This window comes from Cynocephalus volans, chromosome 4 (assembly GCF_027409185.1).
Source record: "Cynocephalus volans isolate mCynVol1 chromosome 4, mCynVol1.pri, whole genome shotgun sequence".
NCBI classification, from domain to species: Eukaryota; Metazoa; Chordata; class Mammalia; order Dermoptera; family Cynocephalidae; genus Cynocephalus; species Cynocephalus volans.
The window spans coordinates 103,776,221-103,796,973 of NC_084463.1; the positions used below are offsets into that span (position 1 = coordinate 103,776,221).

At 37.1% G+C, this 20,753-nt stretch overlaps 2 protein-coding genes across 2 annotated transcripts; one reads left to right on the plus strand and one right to left on the minus strand.

Moving 5' to 3' along the window:
- The first annotated feature begins 2,414 nt into the window (after window positions 1-2,414).
- LOC134376303 (olfactory receptor 52R1-like) lies at window positions 2,415-3,371 on the plus strand. The gene has a single exon (XM_063094897.1). The coding sequence runs from the start codon at window positions 2,424-2,426 to the stop codon at window positions 3,369-3,371; it is 948 nt and encodes a 315-aa protein (XP_062950967.1). The 5' UTR covers window positions 2,415-2,423.
- Window positions 3,372-12,590: 9,219 nt separating this feature from the next.
- On the minus strand, window positions 12,591-14,319 carry LOC134377172 (olfactory receptor 51H1-like). The gene is made up of 2 exons (XM_063095788.1): window positions 13,397-14,319; window positions 12,591-12,609 (listed from the first exon to the last, which is right to left on the minus strand). The coding sequence occupies exons 1-2, from the start codon at window positions 14,317-14,319 to the stop codon at window positions 12,591-12,593; spliced, it is 942 nt and encodes a 313-aa protein (XP_062951858.1).
- Between the last annotated feature and the right edge of the window lie 6,434 nt (window positions 14,320-20,753).

Here is a 20,753-nt window from a genome sequence, read left to right on the forward strand (position 1 = left end):
CCCCAGCAATGCCAGGAGGCCAACCAGGAGCTGTTCTAGAGGTTCCACTCCGGGCAAGTAACAGGGGTCCTGGTTTCAAAGGCAGGTCTCTTTTAATTCAGTATGCAATTTTGCAAGCCCCTTTATATTTGTCTTTGTCACCATAGGGCAACAAATCTCTGCTTCACCCACCCAGGGTGGGAGTGCCATTCAGTCATGTCCAGCACAGGTAGCAGTGTGCACCACAAGAGCACTGGCTGTGCTGTCCTGCATGCTGACACTGATTTATTATGTGATCTTGGGCAAGTCATTTAACTGCTCTGAACTCTATTTCCCTCACTGGAAAATGAGGATGTAGAGGTTTCGTGTGAGTTAGAGATAGTACATTTTAAAAGCTATAGTGCTTTATCTTGAAAAATAACAATCTCTTCCACAAAAGAAGAGAAGAATCATAGATCATGACACCCAGAGATTATGACACAGAGATTCAGAAGTTGTACCTTTAGCCAGCACCTCTTCCAGTGCCTGGGGCAGGAATAAGCATGGTCTAATTTACTTTTCCAGGTTCCCCTGAGTTTTGATGACTCTGTCTCCCCGGGGGGAGAGACATACAGGAGACAAGAGGCAGCTAGGGAGGAAGAATCTTCCCTGAACAGAATAGATAAAATGTTTGCAAAGACCATTCCAAGCAGAATGAGATAATGCAGAGCCCCTGGGCTCTAGAAAATGTGTGTTTGGATTTTTACCATACTCTAGATTGGAGTACTTGTTTTTTTTTTTTTGTTTGTTTTGTTTTGTGATTGTGCTCAGCCAGTGAGCAAACCGGCCATCCCTATATAGGATCCGAACCCGCGGGGGGGAACGCTACTGCCTCCCAGCGCCGCACTCTCCCGAGTGCGCCGTGGGGTCGGCCCTGGAGTACTTGTTTTGAGCAAAGCTATAGCTATTATTTAGGTAGGATGGTAGTTTCCAGTTTAGAGCCAGACAAAATCTGAGCCCATTTCTTTTATACCATTATACACTCTGGGAAAATTAGAAAAAAGCTACACCTATTTAGGATCTTCAAAAAACCCTTTTTAGGAACCATTCTGTCTAGATGAATGAAATATTTGTTAGAGATGATTTGTTCAGAAGGATTAGAAAGGATATGATTATTTTCCAGAAGTTTCTGATGTGAATGAGGTAAGAATTAAGATTTTCAAACCAGGGCACAGCAGACTTGAGATTTAATAGTGAAAAGTGCTGGGTAAGAACCACAAGAACTCTTGTGCTATGGATTCTGAGGTAGGTAGTGGCCACCAGATGGTAGAGTCAACCCACGTAAGTAAGTGCAGATGAAGACGGCATTCACATAGCGTTTACTGGCAGCAGGAAAACCTCTAGCATCAGAAGTGGACACAACCGCCTTGTGGGCATGACATCAATGTAAGGTTATTATGGTCCTATGCGGGCATTTTAGAATATTGTTAACCAGTTAATAAATCTACTGCCATGAGTAATGGCATTTATTTATCTTCATCAGAAAGTGTTTATTAAGCTCCTGCTCTGTACCAAACACAGAGGTGCTAGGGATAGTGCAGGATGCAGGTCTGACCTCACGAAAAACGTATCATCTAGGACAGAGGTTGGCAAACTATAGCCTGCAGACCAAATCCAGCTTGTGGCCACTTTTTGTAAATAAAGTTTTATTGGAATACAGCCACACTCATGCATATGTGTATTGACCATGGCTGCTTTCACTCTGAGATCTAAATTGATTAGAAGCAACAGAGGCTGTATGGCCCACACAGTCTCAAATATTTACTTTCTGACTTTTTACAGAAACAAGTTGCTGACCTCTAATCTATGATGAGCCGCACATTAAAGATGATATGTTTAATTACAGGTGCACAATTGGCCAGGTGGTTATCTTCCAGACCCAACCCTCATGATAACTGTTCTACAGTAAGAATCTACTCAACATCACCACATAAATTGCTGTGGGTCTTTAGGCCATACTGGCTTTCTACCCTGAAGAGTTGCCCTAGTGGTTTAACGGAGGGTAAAAATGACCTATGGAAAGGTTAAACACATCAGCTGTCAGTTCTAAAGAACAGGAAAAAATCATGACATTAATTGTTGAGATAGTTTTCCCTCAGCAGATTCTACTTTCAGGAAAAAAAATTGATTCTTAAAAAAAGATTACACTTGCAGCTAGTATGTTCTAACCCCATTTGGAATGACATAAATATGAATAAAAAATAAAGAGCAGCATAATTTCAAGTTGCAAAATTTTATTTATTAAAACAGTTGAAATTATTTCAGTTTATCATTAAACTCAATTGCTCTGCTACCTAATTGAATCATCCAAAAGACTTATAAATCACAATAATAATAGCTTTGATTGTTATCCTCTGCAGAGAGTAGAATACCTTCCCAGTGGAGAACCTATTAATTGTCCCGTGATGTTGGCATCAGGGAACAGCTCTTCTCATCCTGTGTTCTTCATCCTGCTTGGAATCCCAGGACTGGAGAAGTCCCAATTTTGGATTGCCTTTCCCTTCTGTGCCATGTATGCTTTGGCTGTAGTTGGCAATATCACTGTCCTTCACATAATCCGAACGGACCACACCCTGCATGAGCCCATGTACCTCTTTCTGGCCATGCTGTCTGTCACTGACCTGGTCCTCTCCTCCTCCACCCAACCTAAAATGTTGGCCATATTCTGGTTTCAAGCTCACGAGATTGAATACCATGCCTGCCTCATCCAGGTGTTGTTCTTCATCCATGCCTTTTCTTCTGTGGAGTCTGGGGTGCTCATGGCCATGGCCTTGGACCGCTATGTGGCTATCTGCTTCCCACTCAGGCACTCTAGTATCCTGACCCCATCTGTAGTGATCAAACTGGGGACGGTCGTGATGATGAGAGGGCTGCTGTGGGTGAGCCCCTTCTGCTTCATGGTCTCCAGGATGCCCTTCTGCCCCAACCAGGTCATCCCCCAGTCATACTGTGAGCACATGGCTGTGCTGAAGTTGGTGTGTGCTGATACTAGAGTAAATCGTGCATATGGGCTCTTTGTGGCCTTCTTGGTGGTTGGCTTTGACATGATTGTCATCATTATATCGTATGTGATGATTCTGAGGGCTGTGCTGCGGTTGCCCTCAGGTGAAGCCCGCCTCAAAGCATTCGGCACGTGTGCCTCCCACATCTGTGTTATCTTGGCTTTGTATATCCCAGCCCTTTTCACTTTCCTCACCCACCGCTTTGGCCATCGTGTGCCCCGAGTGGTACATATCATGTTGGCTAATCTCTATCTACTGGTACCTCCCATGCTCAACCCCATCATCTACGGAGTTAGAACCAAGCAGATCAGGAACAGGGTTATCCAAGGATGTTGTGGAAAAGACCTCTGAGCCACCACTCCAATTGCCTCACTGATCTGAGGATGTAAATAAAGTTTGTTAGGCAATTACATATCATCACAAAGTCATCGCTATAAACAGCTGCCCAGAAGTTGGCAACCCTACAGAAGCAAGAAGAACAATTTTCAGGATACCCAGAACAAGAGTTGTTGGAGAGGAGCGATGGGCCATAACAACTTATTTGACCTATGTTCATCAAATAAGTAAAGAATTAAGAATATTTTCACTGTATACCAGTGAATATTTTAGGAGAACATCATCTTCCAGCGATCATTAAAGTAAAAAAATTATTTTTACAGTATTGGTAGAAGTGTAAGTTGATATAATTTTTTTAAAAGAAATTTAGAAATTTGCATTTTAACTGTATGAGTTAAAAAGTACTTATATTTTCCCATTGGGATTATTTTTTTGAAATAGAATTTTAGAAACAAAAACATGTACAAAGTCATTATTTATAAAAACAAAACAGATAACCTTTCAAATATTGTCCTATATGAAACCAGATGAAACAATGTGCTATTAGAATCAGGTGCCACTTGGTGACTTGGTAATCCCATTTAAAACTGATAAGAGACTTATCAACTCGGTTCCATATAATAACACACAAAGATTAAACTGGAAGAAGGCTAAGAATTTATAGCCCTGCAAAGCAAAGAGAAAGTAAGAGATTTGATTATCCAGAAAGGGGAGGGAAAAATATTTCTGGAAAGTGTCAGTGGTTCTCAAAGTATCTGTGACATGGGTTTGTAGCTATCCGTCCAGGACAACAAGGCTCCTAAAAGTTCCAATGGACAGTCAGATTGGGGCTGGGTATCTAGGAATTGAAGGGCTTTATTCTCACTGAAGCAAAGCAGTATGATAGTACAAAATCAAAGAATCAATAATGTTTTGAAAAAAAAAAAAAAAGAATCAGGTGCCAGTTAACTATGGTATTTTCAGTGAATATCTGAAGATGTAAAAAATTAGTAAGCAATAATATTACATTAAAATGAAAAGGATAAACAATTGTTCATAAGCCTTGATGCCAATTTTAGAAAAGAATATGTATGTGGAGAAAAAGATTCAGGAAATTCATCCCAATGCTAACAATAGCTTCTCAGAGTAGTGAGGCTTGTGATATTTTTATTTTTATTTTGAACCCTACTACATTTTTAAAAAATTATCTTGAATTGACATTTTTAATTTTAGCATGAGAAAAAAATTAACATAACAGCAAATACATACAGAAGAGGTTAATTCAGTAACAAACTTAGGGGAGTAGAGTGGACAATCTGAGAGGACAAGGTATTATGGAATAGATTAAAATCCACAAAGTCTTGTAAATTTAGATGCAAAATTTCAGCCACATCAAAACTTCTTGAGGCTCTTAGCAGTGGTGACTAGGTGGGCTGAAATGTTGATTTCTGTTCTCCATAATTTCCTGGTTCTCTGAGGACAATGTTTTCAGAATAAAGGAGAAGTTTTAAAAAAAGAATGAAGAAGATTCTGTTCTGAAGATAGTATATGGTTTTATTTAAGGTGGTGGGAAAGTCATTAGAAATTTAATAGCATATTTTAGTGTTAACTTTCCTTTGTATCAACATTTTTTGGGTATTCATTTTTAAAATTTATTTTTAACATTTATTTGTACATATTTGTGGGGTACAATGTGTTGTTTTAATACATGCATATACTGCACAATGATTCACTTAGGGTAGACAGCACAGTTTTGTACCCATAGTTCACCATTTTGTATTACTATTTAAGCTGTATTTAAAACCCTGTTCCATTATAAATCATTGCACTTGAATTGCTAACCTCTTCACCATTCTCTTCTACCAAAGCCAATAGTGAAGGTTTTACAATTCAGGTTCTTATGTTACTAGAACCAACATCAGATGAAGGTGCTTCTAGAGGAATCAGGTACACATTTACTTCTTCCAGAGGAAGCAGATTATTGGAACCTGAAAATGCCCCCTGGAAAGAATGGGCATTCTGAAGGAGCATTTTCATACTTCCCCAATTTTAGAGTTCAAGGGACCATGATCTCTTTATCAGCAAATTAGTTAATCAATGTGAGATTTTCCCTTTCTCTTCTTAAAATTCGCTTTAGTACTATATAACTTACAACAATGAAATATTAATATTTTAAAACACAGTTTGATGAGTTCTAACAGCTGTATAGCCAGCAGATCCTCAATCAAAGACTATTTCCATCACTTATTTCTCCTGCTCCTTTGTAATTAATCAGCCCCTTTCCACTCCAGGAAAATCTCAATCTCTTTTTCACAAGAGATTATTTTTGATGGTATTAGAACTGTATATAAATAGAAGAATACATGATAAATTATTTGATTCTGCCATCCTTTGCTCAGTATAAGTAACACCCATACTTTTGTGTGTATTAGTAGTTCATTTCCTATTTTTGCTGAGTAGTGTACTGTATTTTTTCGACATACACTATTGGTACATTGACATCCCTCTCTTTTGCTCCAGATCTTCTAGTCTTCTTTTACTTCCAAACATATCAACCACTTGTCTGTCTTAGGGCTTGCTCTTAATCTTCGCATTTCCCCAGCTGTTCTTAGGTCTGACATTCTGGCTCCCTCTCATCTTCTACCAAGTCTCAATTAATGCTACCTTCTCAGGAAGATGTTTCTTAACCCACATATCTTAACTAGATATTGAGACCTGCAAATTGTCTATTTATTCAAATATTTTGTTTACTGTCTATTACTACAATCTATAGTTATTTTATTATTTATTGATCTTCTGTCCTTATTAGTTGAATATAACTTACATAAACTATAGTGTAGTTGTTCACTTTATCACCAAACCTACAACACTACCAAAACAAGTCACTTACATAAGTAAATGAATTTGAATTTTTTGTGTCTGATACCTTTACCCCTAAAATTCCATTAATGACCAAAAAAAAAAAAAAAAAAAAAAAAAAAGGCAGTCAAATGCCTGGACCAGACAGACACCCTGTCAGAGAAGCCTGAATCCTGCGGAGACCACGTGCCCCACAGCACCAGCAAACGACCAAGCAGGTAGGCCCTTGCACTGCCAGTACCCATCCCCAGCCCAGCCAAGTGCATGTGGATCAGAGAGGTGCCTTCCTGGAGAGGCCTGAGATCCACGAAGACCACGCACCCTGTGGCACCAGTGCGTGACCAAGTAGATAGGCCTCGCCACCACCGGACCCCATCCCCAGCCCAGCTGAATGTGAGCTGGACAGAGAGACACTCCCCTGGAAAAGCCTGGGTCCCATGGAGACCATGAGCCCCATGGCACCAGTGCACAGCCTAGCAGGGAGGCCATACCACTGCCAGACCCCATCCCAAGCCAGGCCGAGTGTGTGCTGACCAGATAAGTGCCTCCCCTTAGAGGCCCAAGACCCAAGGTGACCATGTGCCCGAGGTGCCAGTGGGTGACCAAGCAGACAATGAGGCAGCCATTACAAATTGGCAGCCCAGTCAGGATCCTAGCCAGACAATAGTGTCAAAGTAGTGGACCACGATATCCCTTGCCACGATGAATAACATCAAAGGAGAGATACCAGAAATATGAAAAATCAGGAAAGTACACCACCAAAGGGTAATAACTTTCAAGCTCTAGATCCTATAGAACAAGAAGCCCTTGAAAAGTCTGACAAGGAATTTCGAGTGATAATTCTAAGGAAACTAAATGAGGTACAAGAAAACTCAGCTAGACAATACGATGAAATGAGGAAAAGTATACAGGACCCGAAAGAAGAAATGTACCAGGAAATCAAAGCCCTAAAAAAGAATGTTGCAGAGCTTGCTGAGCTGAAGAATTCATTCAAGGAAATAAAAAACACAGCAGAGAGTTTAACCAGCAGGCTTGCAGAAGCAGAAGAGAGAACTTCTGACCTTAAAGATGGGCTGTTTGAAATAACACAAGCAGACAAAAAAAAAAAAAAAAAAAAAAAAGAAAGAAAGAAAGAAAGAAAAAGAAAACAGAAGTAAAAACATTGAAGAAAATCTAAGGGAGATATCAGACAACCTTAAGTGATCAAATATCGGAGTTATGGTTATTCCAGACAGGGAGGAAAAAGGAGATTGCATTGGGAAAACATATTCCACAAAATAGTGGCAGAAAACTTCCCAGGTATAGGAAAAGACACAGATCTTCAGATTTATGAAGCTCAAAGATCCCCAAACATATTCAACCCAAAAAGGCCTTTTCCAAGACGTGTTATAGTCAACTTGGCAAAACTCAAAGACAAAGAGAGAATCTTAAAAGCTGAAAGACAGAAGCATCAAATCACCTGTAAGGAAGCACCATTCAGACTAACATCAGACTTTTCATCACAAACCCTAAAAGCCAGAAAGGAATGAGATGGTATATTCAAAATACTAAAAGACATAGATTTCCAGCCAAGAATACTCTACCCCACAAGGCTATCCTTCTGAAACAAAGGGCAAATAGCATATTTATCAGACAAACAAAAAGTGCAGGAGTTCACTACCACATGACCACCCTTACAAGAAATTCTCAAAGGAGTACTGGGTTTGGTACCTGAAAAATAACTACCACTGCCATAAAAACTCAAGAAAAATCAAAACCCACTAGTAAAATAAAAATACCAACAATAAAAAGGAAAAAAAAAAGTATATCTATAACCCAAGAAACCAAGAAATACAGAAGACAAACAGTAAATCAAACAGAAAGGAACAAAAGACACTTGAGACATCCAAACAAAAATCAATAAAATGCTAGGAGTAAATCAACGCTTTTCAATAGCAACTCTTAATGTAAAAGGATTAAATTCTCCAATCAAAAGACAAAGACTGGCTGACTGGATTAAAATGAGGACCCAACCATATACTGCCTTCAAGAGACCCACCTCACCTCTAAAGACTCACATAGACTAAGAGTGAAAGGATGGAAAAAGATTTACCATGCAAACAAATGAAAAACAAGCTGAAGTAGCTATTCTTATATCTGATAAAATAGACTTTCAACTAAAAACCATAAGAAGAGACAATGAGGGACACTACTTAATGATAAAAGGACTGATCCATCAAGAAGACATAACAATCATAAATATGTATGCACCCAATGTTGGAGCAGCCAGATTTATAAAACAAACTCTATTAGACCTAAAGAAGGAAATAGACACTAATACCATAATAGCAGGGGATCTGAACACCCACTATCAATATTGGACAGAACATTTAGGCAAAGAATCAGCAGAGAAACACAAGACCTAACAACACTCTAGACCAATTGGACTTGGCAGATATATACAGAACATTCCATCCAACTACCTCAGAAGTTTCATTCTTGTCATCAGCACATGGATCATTCTCCAGGAGAGATCACATGTTAGGTCACGAATCAAGTCTCAACAAATTCAAAAACATTGAAATTATCCCATATATTTTTCAGATCACAATGGATTAAAATTAGAAATGAATAACAAACAAAATTCTGGAAACTATACAAACACATGGAAATTAAACATCATTTTACTTAATGACATATGGGTCCAAGAAGAAATCAAGCAGGAAATCAAAAGATTTATTGAAACAAATGAAAACAATGATACATCATACCAGAACCTGTGGGATACTGCCAAAGCAGTACTAAGGAGAAAATTTATTGCATTAAATGCTTACTTCAGAAGAATGGAAAGATGGCAAGTGAACAACCTAATACCTTACCTTAAATAACTAGAAAAACAAGAACAATCCATACTCAAAGTTAGCAGATGGAAAGAAATCATTAAGATCAGAGCAGAACTTAATGAAATTGAAACCCAAAAAACAATACAAAAGATCAATGAATCAAAAAGTTGGTTTTTTGAAAAAATAAAATAAAATTGACAAACCATTAGCACAGCTAACTAAAAAAGAAGAGAGAAGACCCAAATAACAAAAATTAGAAATGAAAAAGGTGATATTACAGCTGATACCTCTGAAATATGAGGAGTCATTCGAGACTACTATAAACAATTATATGCCAACAAATTTGAAAATCTGGAGGGAATGGATAAATTTCTGGACACACACTAACTACCAAAACTGAGCCAAGATGATGTAGAAAATCTGAGCAGAACAATAACAATAAAAGTGATTGAAGCTGTTATCAGAAGGCTCCCAACAAAGAAAAGCCCAGACCAGATGAGTTTACAGCAGAATTCTACCAAACATTCAAAAAGGAATTGAGACCAATTTTCTACACACTATTCCAAAAGATTGAAACAGAGGCCATTCTCCCAAACTCATTCTATAAATCAAACATCAGCCTGATACCAAACCAGGTAAAGATACAACTAAAAAAGAAAAGTACAGGCCAATATCCTTGAAGAATATAGATGCACAAATCCTCAATAAGATACTAGCTAACAGAATACAGCAACACATATGCAAAATTATACACCATGATCAAGTGGTATTCATCCCAGGGATGCAAAGTTGGTTCAACATATGCAAATCAATAAATGTGATACACCATATCAATAAATCAAACACAAGGACCATATGATCATCTCTATAGATGCTGAAAAATCCTTTGATAAAATTCAACACTTGTTCATGATAAAGACTCTGTACAAGTTAGGTATAGATGGAAAGTATCTCAACATAGCTAAAGCCAAATATGATAAATACATTGCCAATATCATCCTGAATGGGGAAAAGCTGAAAGCTTTTCCTTTAAGAACAGGAACTAGACAAGGATGCCCACTCTCACCACTCCTATTCAACATAGTGTTGGAAATACTAGCCAGAGCAATCAGAGAAGAGAAGGAAATAAAGGGCAGCCAGATTGGATAAGATGAAGTCAAACTGTCCCTGTTTGCAGATGACATGATCTTATATATCGAACACCCTAAAGCCTCTACAAAAAAACCCCTCTTGAAGTTGATAAATAATTACAGCAAAGTTGCAGGATACAAAATCAACACACAAAAATCTGTAGCATTTCTATTCTCCAAGAGTGAACATGCAGAAACAGAAATCAAGTAAGCTTGCCCATTTACAATAGCCACCAAATAAATAAATAAATAAATAAATAAATAAATAAATAAATAAATAAATAAATAAATAAATAAATACTTAGGAGTAGAGTTAACCAAGGATGTGAAAAATCTTTATAATGAGAACTACAAAGCACTGCTGAGATAAATTAAAGAGGACACAGGAAGATGGAAAGATATCCCATGTTCTTGGATTGGAAGAATCAACATTGTGGTTGATACTACCATGTAGTATCATGTAGAAATGTCCATACTACCCAAAGTGATTTACAAATTCAATGCAATTCCCATCAAAATTCCAATGTCATTTTTTTCAGAAATGGAAAAATACTATCCAGACATTTATATGGAATAACAAAAGACCATGCATAGCTAAAGCAATTCTGAACAAAACAAACAAACAAACAAACAAAAAGCTGGAGGCATAATGCTACCTGACTTTAAACTATACTACAAAGCTATAATAACCAAAACAGCATGGTACTGGCAGAAAAACAGACACACTGATCAATGGAATAGAATAGAGAATCCAGAAATCAACCAACACACATAAAGCCATCTCATCTTTGACAAATGCACAAAGCCTATACACTGGGGAAGAGACTGCCTCTTCATCAAATGGTGCTGGGATAACTGGATATCCATACACAGGAGAATGAAACTAGACCTGTACCTCTCACCATATACCAAAATCAACTCAAAATGGATTAAAAAATTAAATATACACCCTGAAACAATAAAACTTCTCAATGAAAACATAGGAGAAACACTTTAGAAAATAGGATTGGGCACAGACTTCATGAATACAACCCCAAAAGCATGGGCAAAAAAAGGAAAAATAAACATACGGGGTTATATCAAACTAAAAAGCTTCTGCACAGCAAAAGAAACAATTAACAGAGTTAAAAGACAACCAACAGAGTGAGAGAAAATATTTGCAAAATATACATCTGAGGAAGGATTAATATTCAGAATATACAAGGAACTGAAACAACTTTCCAACAAAAAAACAAGTAACCTAATTAAAAAATGGGTAAAAGAGCTAAGCAGGCATTTCTCTAAGGAAAATATACGAATGGACAACAGACACATGAAAAAATGCTCAACATCACTCAGTATTCGAGAGATGCAAACAACTTTACTACCAAAAAATAAGTAACAACATCAAAAAATGAGCAAAAGAGCTAAATAGGCATTTCTCAAAGGAAGATAAATGAATAGCCAACAGAAACATGAAAAAATGGTCAACATCACTCAGCATCCAGGAATGCAAATCAAAACCACACTGAGATACCATCTCACCTTAGTTAGGATGGCTAATATTCAAAAGACTGTGAACGATAAATGCTGGTGACGTTGCGGAGAGAAAGGAACTCTCATACATTGTTGGTGGGACTGCAAAATGGTGCAGCCTCTATGGAAAATGGTATGGAGGTTCCTCAAACAATTGCAGATAGATCTACCATATGACCCAGCTATCCCACTGTTGGGAATATACCCAGAGGAATGGAAATCATCAAGTCAAAGGTATACCTGTTCCCCAGTGTTCATCGCAGCACTCTTTACAATAGCTAAGAGTTGGAACCAGCCCAAATGTCCATCATCAGATGAGTGGATACGGAAAATGTGGTATATCTACACAATGGAATACTACTCTGCTATAAAAAAGAATGAAATACTGCCATTTGCAGCAACATGGATGGACCTAGAGAGAATTATATTAAGTGAAACAAGTCAGGCACAGAAAGAAATATCACGTGATTTGTGGGAGCTAAACATAAATAAATAAATAATTACACAAATAAATTGGTGGTGGGGGAGGGAAGAAGACATAACAATTACAATTCCTTGAAGTTGATATGACAAACGAACAGATAAGATAAGAGGTTGTTGGGAGGGAGGGGGAAGAGGGAGGAGGGAGGGAGGTTTCAGTGATGGGCTACAATAATCAACGACATTGTATACTGACAAAATAAAATAAAATTTTTAAAAAGTGGCATTCGCAGGTTCATTTTTGCCTAATTCTCCAAGAACTGAATACCAGACCTCTCACTCCTAAGGACTCTTTTATTATTCCCATCAAATTAAAATTTTAAAGTATATTGTCAAATAAGATGAATTTGTTATACAAATAGGAAATTGTCCCTCAGTTGCCTCTTTCTATAAAGATCAAAATAATTGGAACATTTAAAATTTTTGTTTAAGCAACGTATTTTAATTAATTATTTTGTACCAAGTATTCTGATAGAGGATGGGAAACAGAATGGAAAAAGAAAAACTGAGAAGCAGAACATAGAATATGCATGATTTGCACCCAAAATCTGACTTGTTCTCAGAAGCAGATCAACTAATATGAAGACCATTTTTTATCCTACTAGGTACGTGGCAATAAACTAGAACTGTAATAAATCTGTAAAGCAATGATGTCATTTAAAAGAAAAGGTATATATTGAGGATTCACAGATGTGTCTGCTTTGATTTTATCAAAGACACCCTTCACCTAATAAATATCTTAATATAAAGATGAATGTATATATCCTGTAACAGTTTTCTTTGCTCTATTAAAAAAGAAACCTCAGATAGCAGTCATTCAGCAGTGCTATGGGACTTCTTGAATCCTTACTGAAGTAGTTATTATTTAATTGACAACCAAAGAAAATATTACTTAGCATTATAAGAATAAACACACTTGTGTTATCTGTGTAAACAGGTGACAATTTGTCATAAGTGAGTTTCATGTTCAGTTTCAAAGAAGAAAAAGTATGATGCTATTTAAGTAAATTAGATTCTGTAAGTGAAATCAGATATCAAAACACACATAATCCAAAATAGAGTATGTACACAGTAGGAATAATCTGTGTTGCATCTTTACCCACAAGCCTTTTCCACCCCTGCATTTTACCAGATGTGTAAAATTTGACTGCACCATAATTACTGAAAATTTAGATATTAGTTCTTCCAGCAGTTACTTATTCTGCATCTTAATGTGATTCCATTCCGCTAGGCCCTATTCTTTCTCCTCTGGAACACTTGGGTGATCCGTCTTCGTATCTGCTTGGTCTTCACACTATAAACAATGGGGTTTAGCACAGGGGGGAGTAGCAGGTATACATTGGCCATGAGCGTGTGCACTATTGGTGATAAATGCTTCCCAAATCTGTGGATCATGGTGACCCCAATAAGAGGCACATAGAAGAGAAGCACAGCACAGATGTGAGAGAGGCAGGTGTTGAGAGCTTTAAGCCTTTCTGCCCTGGAGGCAATGCCCAGCACAGTCTTGAGAATGAGTATGTAAGAAAAGAGAATGACAAGCGCATCGATCCCCAAGGTGAAGATGACAATGACAAGTCCGTAGAGGCTGTTGACGTGGGTGCTGGCACAGGCCAGCCGCATTGCATCCTGGTGAAGACAGTACGAATGAGACAAGACATTGGAATGGCAGAAAGGTAGCCGCTTTATAAGGAAAGGCACAGGGAAGACCACACAAACAGCCCGGGTGAGAACCACTATTCCAATCTTTCCAACAATGCCATGGGTGAGGATGGAAGCATAGCGTAGTGGGTCTTGGATGGCCACAAACCTGTCAAAGGCCATGGACACTAGGACTCCTGATTCTGCTACTCCAAATCCATGGATGAAGAACATCTGTGTGATGCATGCATCAAATGCAATCTCAGGGGCACTGAACCAGAAGATGCTGAGCATGGTGGGCAAGGTGGACATGGAGAGGCTAACGTCAGTGAGAGCCAGGATCGAGAGGAAGTAGTACAAAGGCTCATGGAGACTCTGATCTACCTTGATGACAGCTAGGATAGTACCATTTCCCAGGAGTGTGAGTGTGTACAGAAATCCCAGAGGAAAGGCCATCCATATGTTCTTGTCCGGCATCCCTGGGATACCTGTCAGAATGAAACTATGGTGGTTGACACGTGATGCATTCAAGTCTGTCATGGTGATCTTACCACTGGGTGAGGCTGGACTCTCCCACTTAGCTCATAGCTCCTAAATGGAAAATATATTCTCTTATAAACAGGAAAATGGCTTTAAGAATGTGTAGGTAGAACAGCAGAGAAAAGAATTAGGTTAAAAACCAGAGTCTGGGTGGTTTTTGTATCACTTTGTCTTTTTCCTCCCTAGACAGTTACATGTGATGATCTCTCTTCTTAGATTCAATTTATTCATCTGAAAAATGTAGACAGGGCTAAACACCCAGTGTTTAGATGGTAGAGAATTTGGATCTCTCCTCCTTGTGATAGCTTTCAAGGTTTGGTAGAAAAGAAGCATTCATAACCAAGACTTAATTGTATACAACATTTTGCTAAATAATAATAAAACAAAAACTAAACTCACAATACTATTGCCATGCACACCTACACGCAATTCCACTGCATTCACAAACCCACGTCTGTACAAATTCATGTGTGTGTGTATTAAAAAAAAATATATATATATGATATAAACACAGTGGAACAGATGCTTAGGAATATTACTCCACCTACCCAGGCATCTGTTGCACTGTATTTGTAATGAACTACATGTATAAATAGACACATTAGTAAATATAAAATTGTTCAAATGAACATTTAATCTTTACAAATTTTAACAGTTTATAACTTTTCATACCTAATTTTAAAGTAGCAAGGAACAGAGACTAAAGTTCATTGGCCCATAATCAATTACACATAAGATATAAGAAAGTAGCCACTCACAAGACATTTCTCTAGTCTCCTAACACATCAGAAATTCGGGAGCCATTCTTTAAAACTCTTCCATCATCAAACCAGCATTTAATCAATTCCCAAACTTATCTCTAAAACATGAAAAAGTATTTATCATCTCTCTTCTTATTCTTATAACCAATGAATAGTGTAGTTTGTTTCTTCCAGGCCACCTAACTGATCTTTCTGCACCCACAAATCCCCCCTTCCAAAACAGTCTTTATTCTGCAGTGAGAATAAACTTTTTTAAAAAAATAGAAATCTGATTAATTCATCACCAGCCCTTTAGCGGCTTCCATTACTTAGAACAAAGTCCTAAATCCTTATCTTAGTCTTCAACGTTCTGCATAACTCAGCCCCTACCCACACCTCTAGCACCAGCCCACACCATTGGCTCTCCCCTTGGTCTCTTCAATCCAGCCAAATCTGCGGTCTTTAAATTCCTGGATCTTACTGAGATACTTGCTGATATGAGTTTTCCACATGTTTTCTTGTTCCTTATACTTTCCCCTACCCACTGTGAAGTTCCTCTTTGCCTAACCAAATCCTATCTGTCCTTCCTGAGTAAGCCTTTCCAAATACCCATAATAGTTTAAGGCTCCCTGGTATGCTGTGTTCACATTATGGGCTTTTCCTTCTTATAAGTGAGTACAGTTAATTAAACATTGCATAAGTATTTGTTTAATGTCTGTCTCTCCTGCTAGAAGTTAAACTTCCTGAAGGAAAGAGAGATTTTCTTGTTCATCACCTCATTGAGCACAAGGAAGGCATATATTAGTTTTCTGTATGGGCTGAATGAAGAAAATAAAACAAATAAGTGAATATAGATGGTTGAATGTCTGTCTTCTCTCAAGAAATCTTGCAAACTCTGAAACCTCTCCCTGATCTGTATGTAGATTTAAAATCTTTAACCAAGAGAAAAATCTTTTCTTTTAAGAGGCCACACACAGACAGGGGCCTTTGAGAGGTACAACAGTGCCTTTGTTCTCACCTAGGTACTTGTTGTGAGAAAGGAGAAAAATACCTCAAGAGCTAGTCTGGGAACTCTGAGCTCAGGATGGGGTAAGGTGCACATGAGCAGGTGGGCTTCCCTCCTTTTTCTGCCTCCTCTTTCTCTGCTGTAGAATGAGGATTTGCTGTTTGGAAACATGACTACAAAGAAATTATGTTGCAAATTCTGATCTCAGACACAAAAGAATCTTTGAAAGGCAGTGTGGTCCACTTACAAACGTTGTGTTATGTCTTGCAAACAGAATCTGGGCCTCTCTACAAAAACATCACTGTGGTGAGATCTAAGCAAAGCACTTCATGGTGCCTGTCCAGCCCTCTGGTTGCAGTTCCAGAGAGTTTTGTTACACTTTACATGTTAAGTGAGAGCCCTTTACTTGCTTGAGATTGCTGATGCCTTTCTAAGCAATTCTGATAGCTTTCAGTTGGGAAGAAGTAGCTGGCTCATCCCCTACTCGAAGTTTTTTGGGGGAAAAAGTTCTTGAAAATTTTTGATATTTTCGATTAAGTCCACAAGGTCTGCTAGAAGGCTGTTCTTATATGCAAATAGTAGATTCTTGTTTTCCTTTTTCTTTTTTTCTTATTTTGACTCAGTTTTTCTTTACCTGAATGTGTTTTAACCCATCTCCTCCTTTTTTTCTTATTCTCCTCTCTATTCTCCATCTTCCTTCTCTTTTCCACTTTCTTTAACTTTTTAGCCCCTTCCTCTCTCTCTCTCCCAGTGAAATTCCTATTTATTTTTCCATCCCATCTTTATCTAATACTTCTCCATAGACTATATCCTCCCTCACAGTATATATCTTCTTTTATGCCTAATAACAACACCTGCTTTTTACTTTTTCACCCACCTTTTCTTTGCTTTCCTCTACTGCACAATGCTCTATAGAGTATTCTCATCTGTCTTTATCTCCCTCACTAGAATTCCTGTTAGGAAGTAATAAAAATATGTATATAAATAATCCTACACAAAGTTTGCTAGGTAGAGAGTATGAAATAAAAATATTTTAAGATTATTTTATTACCCATATCAGCATTTTTGCTCCAGTTCAGAATTAATTTGGCTTCTTTCTTTCCCTGAGACCAGCATGCAGAGTATTTATCAAGACTTCTGAAACCTCTGCCGGTGCCTGGAGCCATTATGTTCTGTAAGGATTTCACAACTTCCCTGGAAAAAATCCCTTGAGATATGTCATGTAGTGCCACCTGGGCTATTCCATCCTGATTTCCCTAAGAACTCTGAACCTTCCCTTAATCTGTCAGACTTCCCTTCTTTAGCCAACACTTATCTCAAAATTTTCATTTTTATTTTATTTGCATCTCAGCCAGGTTTGAGGAACACATATGTGCACACACACACACACGAGCGCGTGCACACACACACACACATGCACACACACACGCACACACACACTGATTTGCCTTATGTCAAATCACTGAGTAAATTCCAAGATTTTAGTCCAGGTTTTCTGACTCCGAAGCCAGCTTCTGTGTTAGTGATGGCATAGTGCTATAATTTACCCTTAAATAGGGCTGGAGTCTACTCTTGTTTTTTAGATGAAGAGAATGATTGCTTGGACTCTGTCTACCAGAAGCACAGAGGCAAAGTTCTTTCAATTTGCTGGGCTTGATTGGTTTTCTGAGTATATATATTCCAATATATCACATATAAGTTCTTTCATTTTTAATGCATTTTTCTGTTATAATATCTTTCATCAGTCAGGTAATTCTCTCACAATGGAGACTTCAGACTGTGCCTTTGTGTGGACAGCCCTCAAATTATCCACAGACCTTTCTACCACATCCTCATGCCCCTTTTGGCCTCACTTATTTTCTTTCATAAGCATATTCACATTATCATAGAAGAAAATAAAAGTCAGATATAAATAGCTCTTATGATAACACTTTTTTTCAGTCATGGTTTAGAGTGCATGGCTGAGTTTATCTATTTTTAATTTCTAAACCTATTTCTTTCCTAGTGTGTATAACCCTACATGGACCACCCTACACCATAAATATTAAGGGCTTGTTTTTTATTAGTGTATCTGTATAATTTTGAATAAGAAGATATTGTGAATATATCTAGAAATCTATGGTTTTTCTGTGTATTTATAATTTTATACATATGCAAAATATACTATATTCTATATGTAATAGGTATTTATATTACAATATATTTAAATATGGTATATACTATACATTATGCATAATATACACTGTACATAAAATTAATATATATAATATATTTCTAATATATAATATATACTATATATATTTCTGTAGATTAGTATTTAAGTCATTTTTAAATAGCCCTGGTCATTAAGGACAGGGAGTTAAAAGATAAGGTCTTTGTTCTCAAGGGATGTCTAGTCTTGTGAGAGTGCTTAATGCTCCCAATCACTCTGCAGTACTATTGGGGTTGGGACACACACAAAGTACTTGATGTAGGCCTTCCGAGTGCTTACTTAACTGGTGACTTGGGTTCCCCTGAAGACATCAAGACGTACCTCATCCATATCTACAGATACTTATGCCACCTCTAGCATAACCTCTTCCAGAAAGACTCCCAGATTATCCCCAAAATCAGGATTTCCTGTGATCTGGAACTTTGCTCCATCAGAAATCCGCCTCTTCATATCTAAAATGGTAAAGTTTAGTAGAAAGAGTAGAGTCTGTGAAGTCTGACACACCTTGTTTTAAGTCACAGTTTTAATTTTCAGCTCTTTGTTTGTAGGGAATGTTATTTAACTTCTCAATTATTCAGTTTTTCATTGTTATTATTATTGTTATTGTTTTTTATTTTTCATTATTATTTTCCAGCTGTTCATTCTCCTACCCATCATCATTTGTATAGCCTAATACACGTAGAGCAAATGAAAAAACCATGTTGGCTATTCTCATTTCAAATTTACTTATTTATTAATAAATTCATACATTTATTACCAAAGGTTTCATGTACTCTTTTTCAATACTTTCCGACAACCATGCTTTATGATTTCTCTCCCTTTAGTAACCATTTCATATCTTGTCCTCTCTTCAACACCAACTTTTTTACCCAACTGCTTATTCTTTGTTGATGACTTTGCTTCCTACTTCATCAAGAAAAGTGAGACAATCAGAAAACAATATCCGCAACCCCACACCACATTTACCTGCCTACTAACAATGTCAAATATACAGTGATTTCTCTGTTGCCTTCTACGTATTTGATAAAATATTTGTGCTCCTTTCTAAAACCAATTCTTTGGTTTTTGCACTAGGTCTTGTCCCCTGTTGTCTACTGAGATCATCATTTCAGCAATTCTCTTTACAACTCTTTCCTATTATACTGTTTTTATCCTCTATTTGATTATTTTTACCACAATAAATGTCATGTCATGTTTTTCAATAGAAAAAAAAATGTTTTTCCAGTGTTTGTCTCATTTCTTTATTCAATTTTGGTGTAAAACACTCTAAATCAAAAAATGATCATTAGGAAAAGAGGAATTTTTGCCTACTTCAGAGGTATAGACTGGTGAATCACCTCTACAAAAAAAAAAAAAAGGAGGAAAAAAATATAAACCTATACAAATTATTTTTTAAAAAGTCTAAGGCTCTGGAAATTGACCAAAGAGAAATATATTTATTCTTTAAAAATGTTTAAGCATCAGTCAAGAATACCATTCTCTCACCACTGTTAATAATAATAATAATAATAATAATAATAATAATAATAATAATAATAATAAATATAATAATAATGATAATGAAGAAGTGGTAGTAGTTTTGCCAGGTTAAAGACTGTCTACAAATCAGCAGCTGTGCTGCCAGAAAGTGCATACTGAACTTGAGGTAGAGGGGAAAAAATACAGTCATAGTCAGCTAAAATTGGAAAACTCAGTAGGAACTAAACAGGGGGCATTCACAGTTTTGGTAGTCTGAGTTTGCAATCAGTGGATTATTGAGACATTTAACAGGAAGAATCTAGAAATTACAGTCATGGAAGAGCTAACCAAGTTCTTCATGTATATCTGGACTTCTGAGAAACTATTCAAACGTGGGGAAAACCCAAGGGAGCCTGCTGGGAAGTGAAAACCAAAGGACTTGAAAACTGGTTGTACATTAAATGTGCTCCCCTCAGACATGCAGATCAGTCAAAAGTGTTTCTGACTCAAGGTTTTTGATTACAATTTCTGCCCAAATTCTTTATACACCACCAAGATGTGTAGACTCATGGGCAATTCCCAGGAAGCCGGACTTATAAATAGAATAAAAATAAGAATATTCTGGGAGTGCACATTGGTGGCTGCATTTAATAGAAGTAGTTTGTTGTGGGAAGACAAATTTCACAATTTAAATTCAGAAAAGTTACTAAAAATAAACAAACAAAATGAAATAATAGGAAGAACACAACAACTCTCTAAACAGCAATTAGGAATCTAGAGCTTCTATGCCATTATATCTAAGATACCCAGTTTTCAACAAAGGTGTATGAGACTTTCAAAGAAACAGGAAAAAACTAACTATAATCAAGAAAAATACCAATCAATAGAATCTGACTCTGAAATGGCCCATGTGTTGATTTTAGCAGACAAATAATTCAAAGAATCTATTATGAATGTGTTCAGAGAATCAAAAAACTTTGGTTAAATAATTAAAGGAAATACAAGCATAGTGATTGAA

Coding starts and splice junctions, on each gene's coding strand:
- LOC134377172 (XM_063095788.1), bottom strand. CDS start 14,319: ATGACAGACTTGAATGCATCACGTGTCAACCACCATAGTTTCATTCTG.
- LOC134376303 (XM_063094897.1), top strand. CDS start 2,424: ATGTTGGCATCAGGGAACAGCTCTTCTCATCCTGTGTTCTTCATCCTG.